Genomic DNA, 23,169 nt, shown 5'->3' on the forward strand with positions numbered 1-23,169 from the left:
TATCAGTGTAATTTGCTTCTTTATTATGCGACTTATGCTTCTTTCGCCGACCTTACTATACAACAACGGAGGATTGGGATCGCCAATTACACAAGCAGGTGGCGCTGTTCTCCACAGTAGCTCTCTGTGTTTTTTTATTTTTAGAATTATTTGACTTGAAAATTATTATTCCTATTATTTATCATTATAATTTCTAACCTAATAGGTCTTGTACTGTTTGGGAATATTAGGTGCTGTATGTGGGAGGATGGCAACACCTCTCTGTAAAAAAAAAAAAAGAAAAAAAAAGAAAATACACAGCCCTGAAGATACTGCGAACAAGTATGTGAGTGTAAGCGAGTTAAAATTGTAAATTGAGAAGTGACGGTGTTTCAGTGGTGAACAAATACGGACTGACGTGTGGAGGAGACAGTGGTCTAGTGGTTAGCGACACGGACTGATGACCTGAGTGTCCTAAATTCGAATTCATTTTGTTTCACAAAAATCACTCACATTCTAGTGTTACAGAAGTATCTCGCTGCTGATGCAATCCGCTATTTGTTTAAGAGCCAGGTATACCCTAAAATGGAATACTGTTGCCACATTTGGGCAAGAGCTGCTCAGCACGCCCTATCCAACCTTGATAGAGTTCAAAATCAGCTTCAAAACCTAGTAGGTGACGCTCTTTTCTTTTCCCTACAACTTCTATAAAAACACTCAACTAGCTACAACCATTATATATGATTTCCCCTACTCTCTATCTGTACCTAAATCTAAACACGGATTCCATGAACAAAGCTTCTTTCCTAGAACTGTCTGCTCATGGAACACTGTTGCACTGAACTGCTTCCTGATTGAATACAACATAGTAACCTTCAAATCCAATGTAAACAAGTTCTTGTTGAGCCGTCCACATAAATAATCAAATTCTACTTAACGTACACTGTTAACAATTACTACACTACCACCTTACATTCATTAATCCTTATCCTCGAGTGACCTTCCAGCCTTGATAAGTGGTGACTCTCAAGTAAAAAAAAAGACATAAACAAAAAAATATACCCTCCCTCCAAAAAAAAAAAAAAAAAAAAAAAGAAACATCATATGGTTGCCCCCATAATCTCTGATGTCTTTCTAGAAAAATTCTGACTAGAAAAATATCGGTGAAACCAATGCCAACAATAGAATCTTCGGATTGATACAATATGATGAATGTTGTAAATTTAGCCAGTGTACACTATAAGAGGGGGGGGTATAAATTTCATGAGAACGTAAGGAAGTTGACCTACCAGCAGAAACATGTCGCCATGACATTATAAAGGGTGCGGCAGAAATATCTCCCACATTTTAAACTTTCAACTAAATGTTGCTAATCAACTTATGCAAGTGCCGATGATGCTTTCATTTAGCTAATAACTTGCCATTTCTTTCCAGGCAGCCTCATCAAAAAAATGTGGTTTGGACTGGTGCACATCGTGCTTTTTACTGTAGAAATGTTTTTGAAGAATGGTGAATCGGTAACTGCAACATGGAAAGCTTTCCGAGTTCATTACAAGTTAAGACGCTGTTCCAGATAGAAAATCAATGCAGCTATGGGTTGCAAATTTCAGAGCTACAGGTTAGACACCTAAAAGAAAACCACCTGGAAGGCCTCGAAGCGCTCGAACGCCAGACAGTATTATTTTTAATCAGTTTGTATGCGTGTCACGTTGGTACAGTGGTAACGTCATCAGCTTTGAATGCTACAGTTTTGCTTTCGGTTTCGATTCCAGCTGATGGCATCTAAATACTTTTGTTTTTACTTTTGAAATCACGACTCTATAATAATATATACGACCCCCTACTAGTAGGAGCTATGCATGGGAGGATGACGAAATAGAGCCCTAAAGATGCTTTTAGCACAAGTAATTCAGTATAACTTGATAATCTACAAGTGTTGACACAACAGGCCCCGCACCTTCCCAATGGAAGTTTTGTTCTCAATCATGTTGTGAAACTCTTTAGAGAGAGAGAGAGAGAGAGAGAGAGAGAGAGAGAGAGAGAGAGAGGGAGACGGCCATCTTTGCTTAGTACATTAACAAATCAGTTAATCTCAAGAGTTGATGAAATACATTTTGCCAATGTAGGAAAAGATTCAAAATAAAGAAAAGAAAGAAAGAATTCAATTGATTGCTTTCGTTGGGGATGACAAGCTGCGTGAAACAAGTTCTAATAATACAAACATGATGTTCTACAAATCTATAATCTGACGAAATAACATTTCCCAGGAAATTGGTAATTAAATTTTGCCAGTTTGGCCTCCTGATCAAACAAAAGGGAGAGGAGGGATAGAAATGACAGAAGGACTGGAGGAGGAAGGGCAGGATTTGGAAATTAAACGATTTCCACCAAGACTGTTAAGCTTCTTGGCACTTAAGAAGGAAACGAATCTTCTGAATTAAAAGCCATGTTTAATTTCACTAGAGTTTTCTTTGGGTAGCTAACCTATATACGTCCTGGAGATGAAAAAGAGTTTTCAGTGAGTAGCTAATCTATATAAGACTTGGAGATGAAAAAGAGTTTGTGTAATCTGAATAAGTCAGTCAAGTTGGTTGGGTTGTCATTATATTTCTTGTTTATGTACAGTCTAGTGCCCACATCGCTTGACCAATCGTCACCAAACTTGATCAAAATATCTGTCATAGTCTCAGTTGATTAACTGTGTCTGTCTCAGACGCATACTCGAGAGTTCAAACAATGAAAAGAATTTTATTATTTTTATGTGCCTAAATATTTTATTAACTATATTTAAGTGAATAAAAATATACTGCGAAATTTGTCCCTTTCCAGCAAATTATGAAATTTGTCCGCTTTTAAAAATTGTAAAATTTTTTGCTTTCGAAAATTATAAAAAAATTGTCTGCTTTTGTAAATTGTAAAATTTGCCTGCTCTCATAGATTATAGCATTTATCTACTTTCTAATATTGTAAAATTTGCCTGCTCTCATAGATTATAGCATTTATCTACTTTCTAATATTGTGAAATGTGTCCGCTTTTGAAAATTGAGAAATTTGTCCACTTTTGAAAATTGAGAAATTTGTCCACTTTTGAAAATTGTGATATTTGTCTGCTTTTTAAAAAATTGTTAAATTTGTCTGCTTTTCAAAATTGTGAAATTTGTCTGCTTTTCAAAATTGTGAAATTTGTCTGCTTTTCAAAATTGTGAAATTTGTCTGCTTTTCAAAATTGTGAAATTTGTTTGCTTTTTAAAAAATTGTGAAATTTGTCTGCTTTTCAAAATTGTGAAATTTGTCTGCTTTTCAAAATTGTGAAATGTGTCTGCTTTTCAAAATTGTGAAATTTGTCTGCTTTTCAAAATTGTGAAATTTGTCTGCTTTTCAAAATTGTGAAATTTGTCTGCTTTTCAAAATTGTGAAATGTGTCTGCTTTTCAAAATTGTGAAATGTGTCTGCTTTTCAAAATTGTGAAATGTGTCCGCTTTTCAAAATTGTGAAATGTGTCTGCTTTTCAAAATTGTGAAATGTGTCCACTTTTGATAACTGTGAAATTTGTCTGCTTTTCAAAATTGTGAAATTTGTCTGCTTTTCAAAATTGTGAAATGTGTCTGCTTTTCAAAATTGTGAAATGTGTCTGCTTTTCAAAATTGTGAAATGTGTCTGCTTTTCAAAATTGTGAAATGTGTCTGCTTTTCAAAATTGTGAAAGGTGTCCGCTTTTCAAAATTGTGAAATGTGTCCACTTTTGATAACTGTGAAATTTGTTTGCTTTTGAAAATTAAAAAAATTGTCTGCTTTTGTAAATTTTAAAATTTGTCTCCTTTTGTAAAATATGCCTGCTCTCATAAATTATAACATTTATCTACTTTCTAATATTGTGAAATGTGTTCGCTTTATAAAATTGTGAAATTTGTTTGCTTTTAAAAATAAGTCTATAAATAGTTTTTAAGTTACAACCCCATAATCAATTAAAATTGCAAATTATAGATAATAAAAAGATAAATAAAGATAATAAAAATGGTAATATAAAGGATAAGAGCTAGGAACAGGATCTCTAACTAATTCCTGAGCAACATCGGGTTGCCCTACTAGTGATAACATAAAAGGCAAGTCTAAAAGAAAATCCATATAGGAATGACGGAATAAATGGTTTAGGAATAAGTAGCTTCCAAAATAAGCTGATTTCAAATGCAACCTCATCCCATTTTTTTTTGGACAATCAAGAACAAAGATGTAAACAGATGATAAAGAACAACTTTAAGATAGAAAGGATTGGCTCGTTTTTATCGCATCTCAACATGTTTGCCACAAATTGGAATTGGAAACACAAAACGAAATGTTACAAATTTTAAGTGATCTTTACTACACTTTAGAAGAAACTGAGTGATTATTTTAAAAAATGGGTAATTATTTAAAAAATGGATGATTACTTCAAAAAACTAGGTGATTACTTTAAAAATGGGTGATTACTTAAAAAGAAAAATGGGTGATTATTTTTAAAAAATGGGTGATTATTTAAAAAAAATTGGTAATTATTTAAAAAATGGATGATTACTTAAAAAAACTAGGCGATTACTTTAAGAATGGGTGATTATTTAAAAAGAAAAATGGGTGATTATTTAAAAAAAAATGGGTAATTATTTAAAAAATGGATGATTACTTAAAAAAAACTAGGTGATTACTTTAAAAATGGGTGATTATTTAAAAAAATGGGTAATTATTTAAAAAATGGATGATTACTTAAAAAACTAGGTAATTACTTTAAAAATGGGTGATTATTTAAAAAGAAAATGGGTGATTATTTTTAAAAAATGGGTGATTATTTAAACAAAAATGGGTAATTATTTAAAAAATGGATGATTACTTAAAAAAACTAGGTGATTACTTTAAAAATGGGTGATTATTTTAAAAAATGGGTAATTATTTAAAAAATGGATGATTACTTAAAAAAACTAGGTGATTACTTTAAAAATGGGTGATTATTTTAAAAAATGGGTAATTATTTAAAAAATGGATGATTACTTAAAAAAAACTAGGTGATTACTTTAAAAATGGGTGATTATTTAAAAAAATGGGTAATTATTTAAAAAATGGATGATTACTTAAAAAACTAGGTAATTACTTTAAAAGTGGGTGATTATTTAAAAAGAAAATGGGTGATTATTTTTAAAAAATGGGTGATTATTTAAACAAAAATGGGTAATTATTTAAAAAATGGATGATTACTTAAAAAAACTAGGCGATTACTTTAAAAATGGGTGATTATTTTAAAAAATGGGTAATTATTTAAAAAATGGATGATTACTTAAAAAAACTAGGTGATTACTTTAAAAATGGGTGATTATTTAAAAAGAAAAATGGGTGATCATTTTTAAAAAAATGGGTGATTATTTTAAAAAAATGGGTAATTATTTAAAAAATGGATGATTACTTAAAAAAACTAGGTGATTACTTTAAAAAATGGGTGATTATTTTTAAAAATGGGTAATTATTTAAAAAAATGGATGATTACTTAAAAAAAACTAGGTGATTGCTTTAAAAATGGGTGATTATTTAAAAAAATGGGTAATTATTAAAAATGGATGATTACTTAAAAAAACTAGGTGATTACTTTAAAAATGGGTGATTATTTTAAAAAATGGGCAATTATTTAAAAAATGGATGATTACTTAAAAAAAACTAGGTGATTACTTTAAAAATGGGTGATTATTTTAAAAAATGGGTAATTATTTAAAAAATGGATGATTACTAAAAAAAAACTAGGTGATTACTTTAAAAATGGGTGATTATTTTAAAAAATGGGTGATTATTCAAAAAATGGATGATTACTTAAAAAAACTAGGTGATTACTTTAAAAATGGGTGATTATTTAAAAAAAATGGGTGATTACTTAAAAAAAAACTAGGTGATTACTTTAAAAATGGGTGATTATTTAAAAAGAAAATGGGTGATTATTTTTAAAAAATGGGTTATTATTTAAAAAAATCAATGATTATTTAAAATAATCGGTGATTATTTTAAATAAATCGGTGATTAGTTTTAAAAAATCGATTGATTATTAAATAATGGTTGATTATTTTAAACAATTGGTGATTATTCTTCAAAATGAGTGATTATTTAAAAAATGGGTGATTATTAAGAAAAAACTTAGCAAGGACTGTGAAATGTATACGATTAAAGTAATTAAAAATTTTTAGTTTTTATCTACCTGAATGTATTTATTAACTTTATTTAATTTTAATTAAATGAAAAGACACTGTGAAATTTGGTTTCTAAAAGAATTAGATTTGTCTGTTTTCAAAAAATGTGAAATGTTGCAATATTTTTATATATAATAGGGGTGTGATACGTGAAAGTTGTGAGAATCTACTTATAAACGCTGCCGATAGAACCTGACAAATCAAATTAATTCATGTTCTGCTAGCAACCAATCAGAAACCAGAATTGCTCCATAAAAATAAAATCTTTTACCATTTCAGCAAATAATTTTTTCATGTCAACACGAGAAGTATGATTTGTTCTTTGCTTGCAAAATTATAAAGTTCAGAACTTGTACAGAACAGCTGCCCACAGAAAATTCTTCATATCCAGGACTTGTATAGAATAGTTACCCATCGGAAATTCCTTTGGAATTAAACATGGCTTCCAATTCAAAAGGTTATGCACCCGGTGGAAGACTTTACTTCGACGGATCAGAATCAAAATTTGAATTGTGGCATGTGAAATTTTTAGGATATTTACGAATCCAAAAGTTACACAAGGTAATTTAGCCACAACCTGAAAACAGAAACTACCCTGAGTTTATTGAAAAAAAAATATGCAGCTGTCTTTGCCGAATTAATACAGTGCTTAGATGCCAACAGTTTATCTCTGATAATGCGAGGAGCCTTGGACGATGGTTGCAAACCATTGGACACATTAATAAAGTATTATTTATTAAAAAGAAACCACAAAATTATCTCTTTATATATTAAACAGATATCTCTAAAACGTACGGAATCCGAGACGATTACAGATTATATTATAAAGGTTAAAACAACAGTAAATTCATGAAAAATGTCTGACGAAGTTATTAGCGACAGTCTGTTAATCTCAATGTTCCTTAAAAGGTTGTCGAGTGATTTTAAGCCATTTACCATCGTGACAACTCAGAAAAACCCCCATGACTTTTAGCCAATTCAAGATAGTACTTAGGAGTGATGAGGAAACTGAGAAAATGATCACGGAAGAAAACGAATCTACAAATATCATAAAATTTAAAAATGCCTACTTCATAACACCAAAATTATACCTTTACCTCGAATAAAAACCGCAACTTTTCCCAAAGCAATTTTTCTCCTAAGAAAAAGACGAACATTATTTGCTATAATTGTGAGTGACCCAATCACAAAAGTTTCCAATGTAGATATAAAAATTTTAAAAAGGACTCCATTAAAAATGTGGAGAGCTCCCTTAGGGAACATGTATTTTTATTTTCATGTATGTTTGACGCTTCAACAAACAGTAACAATTTTCTTGTCGATTGTGATGCAACGGCACATATAACAACGAAGGAATTGGATTTTATCAATTTTGATCCCAACTTTAATCCTCACAGTTGCTTTGTAGAGCTAGCCGATGGCAGTCGAGTAAATGATATCGTTTTGAAGACAGGCGATGCTAAAACCTCGTTAAGGAATAATAAAGGTGAACTTTGATTCTGTATTCTGGAAAACGCTCTTCTAATCCCGGAATTTAAACAAAATATATTTTCTGTACGAGCTGCCATTAAACAAGGTGCGAATTTAAACTTCAACCCCAATAAATCAAAACCGGTGTACCCAAATGGAACTGTATTCGATATTAAAGAAAATGGAAGACTATATTATTTAAACAGTGTGGTCGCATGATTTACAAATATGATTTACAAAGATGGCGTAAAATTCTTCAGCACTCCAGATATCAAAAAGTTGCCGAATGTGGTTGACGGAATGAAAATAAAAACTTAAAAAAAAAAAAACTTGATAAGCTGCAACATTTGTACACAAGGTAAAATGGCAAAGTACCAAAAACAAGATGCCAGACAAGAATGCCACGAAAATCTTATCACTGGTACATTGTGACTTGAACAATCTCGTGGAACCGATGGGCAGAGAAAATTTCAGATATTAAATTTTGTAGACGATTATTCCGCTTTAATAATGGTCTATTTCTTGAAGAAAAAAATCTGCTAGTTTGCTAGCAACTAAAAAACACTTAGCGGACATGGCTCCCTACGATGCAGTAAAGTGTATCCGCTCTAACAATGGTACAGAATTCACAAATAAAGACTGAACTTTTATTAATTAACCATCGCATCAAACATGAAAAACCAGACCCTAATTCACCTCACCAAAACAGAACTGCGGAAAGATCATGTCAGACCCTTTTTGAAATGGCAAGATGTCTACTCATCGAATCAAAACTCCCCCAAAACCTCTAAACGTATATATATGACTGCTACCTATATACGCAGCAGGGGCTTTAACAAAATATCTAAAAACATATATATATATATATATATATATATATATATATATATATATATATATACGCAGCAGGTGCTTTAACAAAACGCTATCTAAAACCCTATATGAAGCTTTCTGCGGTAAAAAGCCAAATTTTAGCAGATTGTATGTATTTGGTTCAACTTGCATCACATTCATAGAAAAAAAAATAGAAGCAAATTAAATATCAAAACCGGTTGAGGTATATTCCTTGGATACGATAAAACCAGCCCAGTCTACTTAGTATTTTTTCCAGACAAAAATAAAATAAAAAGAATCCGATGTGTAAAATTCACAGACACGTTTAATTTCAAAGACGAAAATCCGTCATATGAAGAGGAAGAATTAATATTTCCTCAAATTCATAAAAAAACTGACGAGGATAATAGTATTGACAATGATGACTGCGATAATGCTGATGTTAAAATTGAAAATTCATCAGAACGTTATCCAAAAAGAAGTAGAAGACGACCTGATTTTTTCGTGGTCAGCAATTTGGAAAAATATTAAGTCAACTATTGCTATTCTATGGATGATATGCCAAAAAGCTTTAATAAAGCAATTAATTCAGAACATTGTCAGCCATGGAAAACGAAATAGACGCTTTAAAAGAAGATAATACCTATTCAGTAGTGCCTCTCCCGAAGGATAAACATGTCATTTCTTCTCGATGGCTTTTTACAAAAAAAAAAAAAAAAAGAAAAAAAAAAAAGAAGACTACAACGTCAGGCATTGAACAGTACAAAGCTAGATTTATTGCTAAAGGATACTCTCAGATTTACAGTATAGAATATTTTTCTACGTTTTCACCGACTACAAACCTAACCGCAATCAGAATTTTAATAAAAATCGGATCGCAATATTATCTTAACACCCATCAAATGGAGGTAAAAAATATTTAAATACCTCGATAGACTGTGAAATTTATATTATCCCTACCGATGGATTCATAATGAAAAATAAAAATTGCACGTGGAGGCGTAACAATTCACTGTACTGCCCGAGACAGCGCTGTCGAATTCAGAATACAGTATTTCATGGTTATATGATTAAACAACAATTTTAAACAATACCCAGTAGACCCCTGTTTGTATACCCAAAGGAAAGACAATAAATTACTGATTTTAGTTTAATGGGTCGATGACATTTTAATGGGTCGATGACATTTTAATCACATCAAGTTATGAAATAATGTTAATTGATGTTCAGAACAAATAAAATAAAAAAATTAAAAACAACCGATCTTGACAAGGTATCATAGTTTCTGGACATACAATTTACTCATAAAAAAGGAATTATTAAAATGAATCAATCGAGGTACATTGATAAAATCCTATTAAAGTTTGGAATGCAAGAATACAAGAAACGCTCTACACCGTCCAAAAATGATATCAATAAAAATACAGACACTGAATCTGAAATAATTGACGATAAACTATACCGAGAGATAATAGGAAACCATTTATATACTTAATGACTGCTACGAGACTTGACATATATTACGCGGTAACAAAACTATCACAAAAATTATCAAGACCGACAATGAAGGATTTAAACTGAGCTAAACAAATCCTTCGTTATTTAAAAGGAACTAAGGAACATCATTTAGTATTTAGAAAATCAACAAGTCCTTTAAAATTTGAAGGGTTTTCAGGTTCAGATTGAGGAAACGATGAAGATCGAAAAAATATAACTAGATATTGTTTCAGACTATGAGATAATGGGTCTATTATTTCATGGATATCTAAAAGGCAGCAGATTGTGTGAGGCAGAATTTGCCTGTGGGGTAGAATTTATAGCGCTAACACAACAGATTTTTTTAAAATTCAATTTATAACATTATATAATCAATTCTTAATGCTGCAATATTTTAAGTTATAAATTTATTATATTTTTACTAGAATATCTTTTCCAGTTTTTACAACTAGTCCTTTACTTTTCCATGCTTAAGCTTAACCATATTACTTTTCATGCTCGCATTTTTCTATTGTAATATATATATATATATATATATATATATATATATATATATATATATATATATATATAATTTTAGTCATTCAATAAAATTAAAAATTTATGACGTGAATTAGTTAAATTTTAAATCAAAAGATTTTAATTATTCTATGTAAGACAAAGAATACATTTGAAATATAATATAAATAAATTAATTTTATTCTGAAGTATATATATATATATATATATATATATATATATATATATATAAATAACTACTTCATTTACTCACATAAAATTAATATACGAACGTATAAATTTATGTGTAAACTTTAAGTATTTACTTCAAAAGTGCTCAATATGTAGGTAGAGCTAGTTAGTAAGTTATAAAATATATATGGCGATTAAGCTACACTGAATATTCCGCGTTTCATCCACTCTAGGACTCTTCAGGCTTATGTGCGAATTTTGTGGTTGTCTGTCGTTTTTATATATGCACCTTCTATTAAGATTTTAGTTAGCCAATCAGCTTTCTAGTATCCACAGCACCCTTCCTATCAGCCAATGAACATGCACTTACCGGACAAAGGCCTATTCGGATTTTGCATGTAAGAGTATTTAATGAAACCACAAGTAAGTCACAGATCTTACTTGGTTAAAAAAAAGGGTGAGGTAAGGGGAATAGGAGGTAAAAGAAAAAATGATAAAAAGATTTTCATGTGAAATCTTTTTACCTCCTATTCCCCTTACCTCACCCTTTTTTTTAACCAAGTAAGATCTGTGACTTACTTGTGGTTTCATTAAATACTTTTACATGCAAAATCCGATCCCGCATTTTGCTAATTCCTGCCCTCTGATGAGAAGGAGAGTATTTCTTCGAAACTCCGCGGATTAAGGACTTTCCACTTATCTTGTGCTTCCTTTTTAAAATTAAATATGTTTTTAACTCTTTTTCAAGATGTTTTTTTAACATGTTTTATTAATCATTTGTTCATATTATAAGCTCTATTTCCTTTTCAGTTTTATTGAGCTTTTACATCTGGTTGAGATTACTTTACTTGTAAATATTAACTCTTTAATATTTATAATATATTTTAAGTTTACCATTTTGATTACCATGGTAAACTTATTGTAATTTATATATATATATATATATATATATATATATATATATATATATATATATCACTATTTCATTTAATCACATAAATTAATATAAATATAAGAAGATATAATTTTATGCGTAAATTTTCAGTATTTACTTTAACTATGCTCAATACAAAAGTAAAGCTTAGTAGTAATTTATGAAAATATATATGGCAATTAAGCTACACACAATATTCCGCATTTCATCTTCATGAGAATTCGTCGGGCTTTTGCGAAGAGTTGTGGTTATCGTGCATTTTTATACAAACACATGGTATTGAATTTGCTAGTTAGCCAATCAGCTTCTTAATTGTTACTGAGCCGATCCTAATCAGCCAATGCTCGGGCACATGCAGGACAAAGGTACAGTGGACCTCAGGTTCACCCTTTCCCTTTGTGTGTGTTTTTTATGGGAATGGTTAGTTATATCCTTCTGTGCATAAAAAGCTGGTCTGCTTTCAACCTAGGTGTAGTTAGCTATGTTATTTTGTATGTTTGGTTTATAGTTCAGATATTATGTAAGTCTTATTTATACATCTGAAATATAAAGCAAAACCATTTCGTATTGAATGTGGAATATTTAAAAGTGTGTTCCAACCTATAAGTCATTGTGAAGGTTTCAATTAAGTCACCAGTCACTCTTTTTTCTAGTGATGTCGTTAAACCTAATGATTCCAACTTATTTTATAACTGAAATTTATTCTTTTTTATTAGTTTAGTAATTCTTATATATTAAATGTTAAATTGGGTTTGAACACCAATATGTAGTAAAAGCAAAATAAATTATTTTAAACTTTTAAAATAGTTTATAACGCTATTGATAATGTTTACTTTTTTATTTATTTTTTTTTATTATCGATCATCTTAGAATTCATGAATCTATGACGTCATACCAAAGCAATAATTATTTTTATCAAAGTAACATTTTAAGCTCTATTTGTAAGTCCAAATATCTCAGTTGGTAAAACCTCAGATTGAGGTTCTCAAGGTTTCAGTTTCGATTTCTGGTCATTTTTTTTTTAAAAAGGAAATCGCTCTAGACAAGGTATGAAGCCACTTAATGTAAGGAGCTAAACTAAAAAAAAAAAAATACTACTTCAAGGTGAAAAAATTGCCGAGGATGAGTGTTAGATGGAATAGATTGTGACCCAGAAAACAGCAATATTTCCTCCTTTGTCAGGAACATACATCATGGAATGTGAGGACTAAAGGACAAAATAAGGGGAGCGAGAAAGTAAAATTAAGAACCACTTTAGTTTTATTTTGATTTTATAGTATCAATGCAATATTTTCCATTTCAAAAAAATGGTTAAGATTTCTGATATTTAATAATGAAGCAAGTTTCATAACGTATTTATGAATGGTGGACAATTGATGGACAAACAGAGGTACAAAATCTCTAGACATTCTGACATATTTCCCCGAGACATTTCATTGTTTCATTACTTCCCCTGTTTTCTGGACGGTGATAGATGATTTGGTGTCCCCGACGAAACATCTAACAGATATTTTTTAACTGAGGAAGTTTTTCACATTCTTAGACGAATTATAATTATTATTATTATTATTATTATAATTATTATTATTATTATTATTATTGGCTTGCAAGGAGCTTTCATACAGGCCATTAAAGATCTCTTCTTGAAAACAACCTGTGGTGTTCTCTGAAAGCTGAGTGACAACAAGTCTCACCAGATTTCCAGTACTCGCCACCTCTTTCGATTACATCTGAAAATAAATTTGCGTTATCGCAAGAGCTGCTTAGCATTGATTTCTTGCTGGCAGCGGCAATTGGTCTCCACTGGAATTTGAGTGGCAATAAGCCTCCCCAAAGTCCCAGTTCTCTTCGCACTTGTCCAGCAGAGGTCTTGTCAGCGCTCTCTTCTCGGTCTTTCCATTATTATTATTAGTATTATTATTAGTAGTAGTAGCAGCTGTAGTAGTTATATTATTATTATTATTATCTATATATTAATAAGATAGCGTGTGTGTTCTTTTGTTTATCACGCTTACATTTAATTGTTATGTTCTTCTATTTTTTGTCATAAATAATTTTACTAATAATTTTTCATAAGTTTTGGTTTCGGTTTCGACTATAGCTGATGGCCCTCAAATCATCTATTTTTTTATAAATGATTTTATCATAATTCTTCATAAGTTTTGGTTGCGGTTCCGATTATGGCTGAAGGAACTCAAGTTATATATATATATATGTACATATATTTTTTTCATAAGTTTTTATTTCGGTTTCGATTCAAGCTAATGCACCCAAGTCATGTGGATATATTTTTTTTTATTTTTGAAATTGCAACTTTATAACATATAAAAATCGATAGAACATTAACTCTATAGTAATATATACGAAATCTGCAAGAATTAAAATATCATATATAAGCGTACTTTACGACCGGGTTTTGCCAGGCGTTCGTGGTAGCTTAGATAAATACTTTTGTAGTTTTAACAAAAAAAAAAAAAAACTTACAATAATATCAGAGCATCTCCATTTACACTGAACATCTACAGAATGCCAACATCAATATATTACATATGAATGAGTCACCTGTGGAATTTCCACAGTTCCCGCTAGTTATTATTATTATTATTATTATTATTATTATTATTATTATTATTATTATTATTATTATAAGTAGCTTGGCATAAGAATGATACTTTTCTGTAAAAGCAATCTGTTTATTTACTTTTAATAATGTTTCACATAAAAAAGAAATTTAACAATTAAAAGAAATCAATATTACACATTTATTAAATAAAAGTAAAAATTGACGTTTCTGAATTTTTGAGATGAGGATTTGTTATTTGTATCATTATTCATCGGACTACTGTTCTCATCTTGAGTGTGATTTTCACAACGTTTCGGTCGATATAACCTCTGACCTTCTTCAGGTGTTATCTTGTCGAACTTGGGAATGTTTCTGTCGAACTCGGGAATTAGGACCTCTATCCAGTCATAGCTGACGGAACAAGAGCACGCTAGCCCCGTGAAGTAAATAAAGGGTTTCGCTCGAAATTCCGTCAAAGTTCGACAGAAACATTCCTGAGTTCGACAAGATACACCTAAAGAAGGTCGGAGGTTATATCGACCGAAACGTTTTGAAAATCACACTCAAGATGAGAACAGTAGTCCGATGAAAAATAATACAAAAGTAAGAATTGTTCACATTGTTCCAATTATTTTCATATGAAATATTAATAAATAAAAAAAAAATAATTTCATAATAATAAAAAATGATTTCATAATATTACATATTATATTATTTTTTTTATTATTGGAATTCTTTGAGATGAGTAATTTGTATATTTATTTATTTGTTTATTTGTGGGCTGTTATCCTCCTTTTCATAGTTTTTGTTTCACGACGTTTCAACCAACTATTCCTCTGGCATCTGTCAGGTTGTTAACTGCGACGAGATAAGAATGCTGAGTCTTAACTGCATCCTCAGTAATTACTGCCTTCCATAGTTGTTGTAATCTCACCACGTTTTTGGCCAACTTTGGTACCCATTGCACAGTGGATAGAGGCGTTGAATCTCTACAGTTCCAGGTGAGCATTGTCTGAAGATAGCGGTTTCAATCCTGCCTATAGCCTGACAGAGGATTAGTTAGCCAAAACGTGGTGAGTCGACGACAACTATGGAAGGCAGTAATTACTGAGAATACAGTTAATAGATTCAGTATTCCTATCTTGTCGCTACCTGACGAAGACCATAGGTAAAGTTGGTTGAAACATAGTGAAACAACAACAACTATGAAGATGAGGAAAACAGTCAGCAAATAAATATTACATATTATATATTATAATAAATAATATCTGACGTAAGAATGATACTTTTCTGTAAAAGCAATATGTTTATTTATTTTTAATAATGTTTCACATATAAAAAAGAAATTTAACAATCACAAGAAATAAATATTACACATTTATTAGATAAAAGAATTATCCATATGGTTCTACTTATTTTCATATAAAATATTAATAATAAATAATAAAAAATAATATCATATATTATAATACATAATATCTGTTGAGAGATGTTTCGTTGGGGATGCCGAATCATCTATCACCGTCTAGAAAACAGAGGAAGCAATGCAACAATTAAATGTCTCGGGGGGTGGGGGAAAAATATCGGAATGCCAATCTGTAGTTATATAAGATAATCCCATTTTCGTATCTGGCTAGCAGCATTTAGAACCGAACATATGAGATAGTGTTAAAATCATAGTCTTATAATAATATTTGCTCCTCTTGAAATAAACATTCCAATAATCTAGCCACACATTTTATTAGCGACTATAATACAATTGATAAAATATATTTATGGGATTTAAATTCATCACTGAATTAATTGAAACCAAAATACACCCTTCCAAAAACAAAAAAAAAAACAAATATATTTTTCGTTTTAAATCTAATCTCAAACCAATTTTTAGCAACCTTAATTCCATCTTTACTAAATTTACAAAACTACAGATTGCTGCAGAGAGGGAGTGGGGGCAGTACTCGCTAGAAAGATCTCATACTTACGGATATAATTCGGTGGTGGAACATTGAACTGAAGATGACGGTTCAAGTCCTTGTTCGGGTGGTGCCAACGTATCAGGTTCCATGTCAAAAGTGGAATAGGTTTTATTGCTGAGCTAATTTAAAAAATAACTGCAAAAACAAAACGCTGTTGTGGCGGGAAATAGTTTTCGTTTCAGTGGAAGACAAAACAAGTGAAAAGCCACTCCTTTAATGATTTTTTTTTTATAAAACTACTGAAGTACAAATATTTGTTTGGAGATAAGGGTCACGGTTGTCAAACTTTGAATTGTGTTAAAACAGGATATCAACTGTTTTGTGTAAATCCATACACAAATATTCCCATCTTCTTTATTGTGATCACAATATAATATATTATATGCATATGACATACTATATGCATATAGTATATTTATATAATATACTATATGTATATAATATACTATATGTATATAATATATTATATGTATATATTTATATAATATACTATATAATATATTTATATAATATACTATATGTGTATAATATATTTTTATAATATGCTACATGTGTATAATATATTTTTATAATATGCTATATGTGTATAATATATTTATATAATATACTATATGTGTATAATATATTTATATAATATACTATATGTGTATAATATATTTATATAATATACTATATGTGTATAATATATTTATATAATATACTATATGTGTATAATATATTTATATAATATACTATATGTGTATAGTATATTTATATAATATACTATATGTGTATAGTATATTTATATAATATACTATATGTGTATAGTATATTTATATAATATACTATATGTGTATAGTATATTTGTATAGTATATTTATATAATATACTATATGTGTATAGTATATTTATATAATATACTATATTTGTATAGTATATTTATATAATATACTATATGTGTATAGTATATTTATATAATATACTATATGTGTATAGTATATTTATATAATATACTATATTTATATAATATACTATATGTATATAGTATATTTATATAATATGCTATAGGTATATAATGTATTTATATAATATGCTATATGTATATAATGTATTTATATAATATACTATATGTATATAATGTATTTAATATAATATACTATATGTATATAATGTATTTATATAATATACTATATGTATATAATGTATTTATATAATATACTCTATGTATATAATGTATTTATATAATATACTCTATGTATATAATGTATTTATATAATATACTATATGTATATAATGTATTTATATAATATACTATATTTATATAATGTATTTACATAATATACTATATGTATATAATGTATTTATATAATATACTATATGTATATAATGTATTTATATAATATACTATAGGTATATAATATATTTATGTAATATACAATATGTGTATAATATATTTATATAATATACAATATGTGTATAATATATTTATATAATATACAATATGTGTATAATATATTTATATAATATACAATATGTGTATAATATATTTATATAATATACAATATGTGTATAATATCTTTATATAATATACAATATGTATAGAATATATTGATATAATATGCTATATGTATATACTATACTACATGTATATAATATACTATATATATATTATATACTGTATGTATATTATATACAACATGTATATAATATACTAGCAGGAGTACCTGTCTTGGTATGTTTGCGGGTTCCACTCCTTTTATAACAAAATTTTGTGTTATTCATCTGACGAATATCCTTCACTTTGGTGAACCAAAGCTTTACCTTTTACTATTCGTTTGTTTATAATTAAAACGCTCATTACCAAATTAAGACAGAGTGAAAAAAGAAATTAGCCTAAGTGACGAGTAATATATGGCATATTAACTGTTTCACTGAATGTTATGGTGCCCTAATAATTGTCACGAATCTTTTTCAGAACAACGTGCTTACTACAATTCCCATGTAGTTAACCATTCTTCCCAGGACGACTTTCCCTTTAAGGTGCCAACCAGTCATCCACACTTGGTGTAACATGGACACCCGGCCAATATTGATCAACCAGACCTACCCAGCTGTTTATTCAACCTAAGTACTCGATCACCAACATTGGAGAAATGTGAGACGAAAAGTTCATGTGAAGTTTGAATAACAAACAATTAGAAATAACTTTTTATTACTAAATTAATTACATTCACGAATAATTAGACATTTAAACATTAAAAAATAATTAAGTATGCGGGCATGTTGTGCAGTTAGATGTTTGTTCACATTACATTTAAACTTTTGAATGTTGGTACAGTTGTTGTTGTTGTTGTTGTTAAGCGTAATTTATTCATTAATTTCATATAAATTAGATGATCACTGTTGGCATTCGTTTCCTCAATATCTTTCGAGTTAGAACTTTTCTCTAGTAAAGTCATCGGGTGCTTACGGGAGGGACCACGTGAAGGTTGCCAACATCCTTAAGTGAAAGCGTTTCTTTGGAACAAACCAGATTGTTGTTGACATTTGTTTCTCTGATATCTCTCTAGTTGGAATTCTTACTCTAATAAAGACATTGGGTGCTTACAGGAGGGACTAAATGAAAGTTGCTAACATCCTTAAGTAGGAGTGTTTCTGTGGAACAAAGTGGATTCAAACTTTACACACACTCATGTTGTCAGTCTGTATCGTAAACCACTTAGCCATTGTCTCCTTGTTGGTGGAGTCAGAGAAATAAAGAGCAGGGAGGTAATTCCAAATGGCAAGCGATTTGATGAAAAAAACTGTTAAAGGAGAAAGATTTCCTGCATCTGGAGACCTTTAGAGTGATGGAGTGGATTTTGTTGATGGGCAAGTTAATCGGTGGGCAGGGGGAGGGATATTTATGCTGAAATAATACAAGGGCAGCAAGTTCGCCGGAACATATTCCACTACATTTGTAGTGTATTATCCCTTCTGTCATCACGAGACAAGTTATTGATAGAGTATAATTTATAATTTTTTTGTTATCTGGACAACACATAATGATCTTCATTGTTTTGAACTGATCTACCTCCAAATCCTTTTATGTCACATGATTAAATTAACCAATCAGCTATCTACTTTTGTATCAGGTGATGGACTAATCTTATCAATCATATTTAAATAACTGACGGTGCTTCAACTCGCTTTTCCGAAACAGATACTACTATGCTTCTGAACTTTTAAGATGAGGATTAATAATTCGGATTATTTGGATTACTCAGACTACTGTTCTCATCTTAAGTGTTATTCTCACAACGTTTCGGCCGATGTAACCTCTGACCTTCTTCAAGTGTATCTCATTGAACTCTGGAACCTGCACAGAATTCTCTGCAAAAACCCGTGGTGTAACGGATAAAGTATTAGGTAAAAATCAGTTCGAAATGACACCTTTCTGGAAGTTGCAAGTTCAATCATCGGCGCAGGAGATATTAAGAATACAAGTGCGAATTACTTGAGACTTCTACCGGACCATGGCTGATGGAATGAGAACAAACTACCCCTCTGTAGATTAAATAAAGGGTTTCGTTTGAAATCCTGAGCTGATTGCTAAGTTTGACAAGATACACCTGAAGAAGGTAGGAGGTTACATCAGCTGAAACGCTGTAAGAAAAAAAAATATCTACTATTATACAGTATAATTATCCACTGACACGTGTTTCGTCGTCTACGACTCATCAGAGTGGCTGAATCGTGAATCTTACGAGATTCGGGACTCTATGGACAGAAGCGTAAACCTCTACCATTAGGCTATCTCGCACGGCACGACTGCTGGAATGTATCGCGTTTTACGTAGATGTTATTTGTTTTTGTGTTTGCGATACTTGTTTTGAAATGAATTATACGAAATTGAATTTTTCCCTAACTGCGAGTTGGGAATAATTTTCCCTTTGGCCAATTTGGTAAAATGCAATTTCGTATAATTCATTTCAAAACAAGTATCGCAAAAACAAAAACAAATAACATCTACTGTTATACAGGGTGAAGAAGCGGAACAACTTGCTTATTTAAATTTGGAGTCCTAAAGTGATAGTTGCTCCAAGGATGGAAGGGATAGACTTATTTGAGAGGGTGGGGCTTAAAATTTGGTTCTTGTGCGTTATTTATTTTTTGTTTATTTTTCAGGAACCCCAGTGGAGCATCACGAAGTGGATGAAGTTGGAACGCGCTTTCGCTATTAAGGCATTTATTTTCAAGCGGTCGCTCAATCGTCGCACAGCAACGTGCATTACTTAAACATTTCAATATTGATTTATCACCATGTGACTATTTTTTATGGTGATATCTGAAATCAATTGTTTACAACGATCGTCCTAGCACCTTGACTCACCTGAAAAACAACATTTGTCGAGCTGTCGTCAACATACCCATCGATATGCTGGAAAGAGTTGACCAAACTTCAGAGTTCAATTAACTCGGTGTATAGAGTAGAATGGACGCCATTTGATTGATATGTTTAAAACTTATATCCTTCTTCATAAGTTCCAAAACGGCTGTGTCTATCTTTTGCAAATTTCATACAAAGCTAATTTATATGTCTGGCAGTGTTCTTAGATATGTTTTATACAGAAATTCATTCGATAAAAAATCGAAAAAAATCCGATCTTAAAATAGCTTTTCTCTCTTATTTTCTCTTTCTTGAAGAATAATTTTTACAGGGGAATATTTTACGTTACACTGGCGAAGGAGACAATAAAATCTCAGCAAATCATTTCTTCGTTAAAAAACAGATTTATTATAATCTGGAGATATAGCTTAGTGGTAGATCATTCAACTACAGATCGAATGATCCTCTGCTCAAGCTCGGGTGTATGTAGCTCAACGTTTTATGTTAAATGTTTCTTTATTAATGAGTTCTATTTACAATAAAAGAAGAGGTAACATTTAAAATCGCCGCAAATCATTTCTTCATTTACATATTTTAAAACTAAACATTAATCAGAAGTGACTTTTCCAGGGCATTTATAGTTAAGCCCAAATATTAGCTAACATTGGAATTTGATGAACCACATTATCATTATTTTTTTATAAAATTTTTTTTTTTTTTTTGTGAATTAGTTCAGCGGGCAGATAATTCCTCATAATATAAATAATCGATAGAGGATCGATACTATAATAATTCATACGCAATCAGCATAAATTAAAATATCATGTTTAAGCATATTGTAAGACCGGGCAAGGCCAGGCTGCCAACTAGTATATATATATATATATATATATATATATAACATTCAGGTGATCGGCCATCAATTTCTCAGTACAGACCAATAAGTCTCCTGTGCGTCATTAGTAAGTTGCTGAAATCAATGACTTCAGAAAAAATAACCTGTCAGTGATATGCAGTATAGTTCTCATTCTGCTAGATCTACAACAGATGTGCTAACAGTTGCGAGGGGCGTGCAATAAGTAATGCCTTTGACTAGGGCAATTACTCTGGACATATCAAATGCCTTTGATAGAGTATAGCATAAAGGTCTACTCCACAAGATATCCAGCTACAGTATAGCTAGAAATGGCTTTTCAATTATTAAATCATTTCTGTCTGATAGGTTCATAAGAGTAGTGGTTGATGGGCAGAAATCAGAAGCTCGCAGTAGTAATGCTGGAGTCCCTCAGGGCTACATCCTGGGCCCACCTCTCTTCCTGATCTACATCAATGATCTTCCAAATCACATCCTTACATCATTTGTAGACATTTATGCTGACACAACCATCTATGGCAACACTTCAAAGGCCATAAACGACCAAGTTCTCCCTGATTCTCTCTCCTCTGATCTTGAGCACGTGGTGCAATGGGGAAAGGGGTGGCTGGCTAATTTTAATGCATCTAAAACTAAGTTTCTATCTTTACATCAGCAATGCTCTGATCCCTGTCTGGCATCAATCAAAATGAATGGTTCTCGTCTTGAGGAGGCTCCATGTTTTGACAAGCTTCTGGGTCTGACCATTGCTTCTGATCTGAAATGGAACAGGTACATCAAATCCGTTGCCAAGATCATTCGAAAAATGGTGGCATCATTCTACTGCTCCAGAAAATATCTCACTGCTTATGCAATTCTCTACCTGTATAAGAGCTAAGCACGTCCAAGGATGGAGTACTGTTGCCACATCTGGGCAGGAGCTGCTAGAAGCAACTTATCCTACCTTGACAGAGTTCAAAATAGACTTTGTAACCTAATGAGGGATGCACTTTTCTCTTCTTTGCAACCTTTTTCCCACCGAAGAGATGTTGTGAGCCTATCTCTGTTTTATTGTTATTTTCATGGCAAGTGCTCGTCTGAGCGCCAATCTATGCCCCCTCCCCTCTCCAAACTTTCACAAAAAGCTCCAGTCTAGCTGAAACCGCTATCAATAATTTCCCCAACTCTTTATCTTTGCCTAAACCTAAACGTAAATTCCATGAACAAAGTTTCTTTATTAGAACTGCATGCCTGTGGAACTCTCTTCCATTTCCCTGCTTTCTAGCTGACTACAATATGGTCCTCTTCAAGTCTAACATAAACAAATTCTTGATGAGCCGTCCCCTTAAGTAATTCAATTTACTAAATATCCACTACTTACGATTACTACGATTTTATCTCATTGACTTTTTTTATTTTATTTATTTATTTATTTTTTTTACACGGTGGTCACCACTTATCAAGGCCCGGAAGCCACTCAGGGATGAGGGTTATTGCAAGTACACTCATTAATACTAAATCCTCAAGTGGCCTCCGGGCCTTGATAAGTGGTGATTCTTTTGTCATAATATTTCAGTGATGGGATGATTCCAATGTTTTTCCCGATTCTGATACAATTACCGATTCCGTGCTAAATTCCTGATTCCGATACAATTACCGACTCTGATTTCGATTCTTTATGAACCTCTAATTATTTAACTATGTTTATTTCCCCCGATTCTCGTAAAACATACATGTTAAATATGCAGATATTTTCTTGAGCGTCAAAATACACTTGTGGATGATGATCTATCGATTTTAGCTTTACTCGTATTTTAAAATCAATAAAT

The 23,169-nt window shown here is 30.9% G+C and overlaps 1 protein-coding gene across 6 annotated transcripts in view; it reads right to left on the reverse strand.

Annotated features, from left to right (window-relative positions):
• The window catches only part of LOC145285889 (uncharacterized), a 131,027-nt gene that overhangs the window by 69,027 nt on the left and 38,831 nt on the right, over positions 1–23,169 (reverse strand). The window contains exon 1 of one of the 6 annotated variants that reach the window (XM_080134349.1): positions 16,146–16,435. The exons of 3 other annotated variants lie outside the window; for them this stretch is intronic. In XM_080134349.1, the coding sequence (XP_079990475.1) occupies positions 16,146–16,228 (83 nt within the window). In that variant the 5' untranslated portion in view covers positions 16,229–16,435. Of the gene's footprint in view, positions 1–16,145; positions 16,436–23,169 lie in introns of those variants that run through there. 2 more of the 6 variants (XM_080134348.1, XM_080134353.1) reach the window with 2 other exon arrangements.

The sequence above is a fragment of the Euprymna scolopes genome, chromosome 10 (assembly GCF_053919585.1).
Source record: "Euprymna scolopes isolate OS-2025 chromosome 10, ASM5391958v1, whole genome shotgun sequence".
NCBI classification, from domain to species: domain Eukaryota; kingdom Metazoa; phylum Mollusca; class Cephalopoda; order Sepiida; family Sepiolidae; genus Euprymna; species Euprymna scolopes.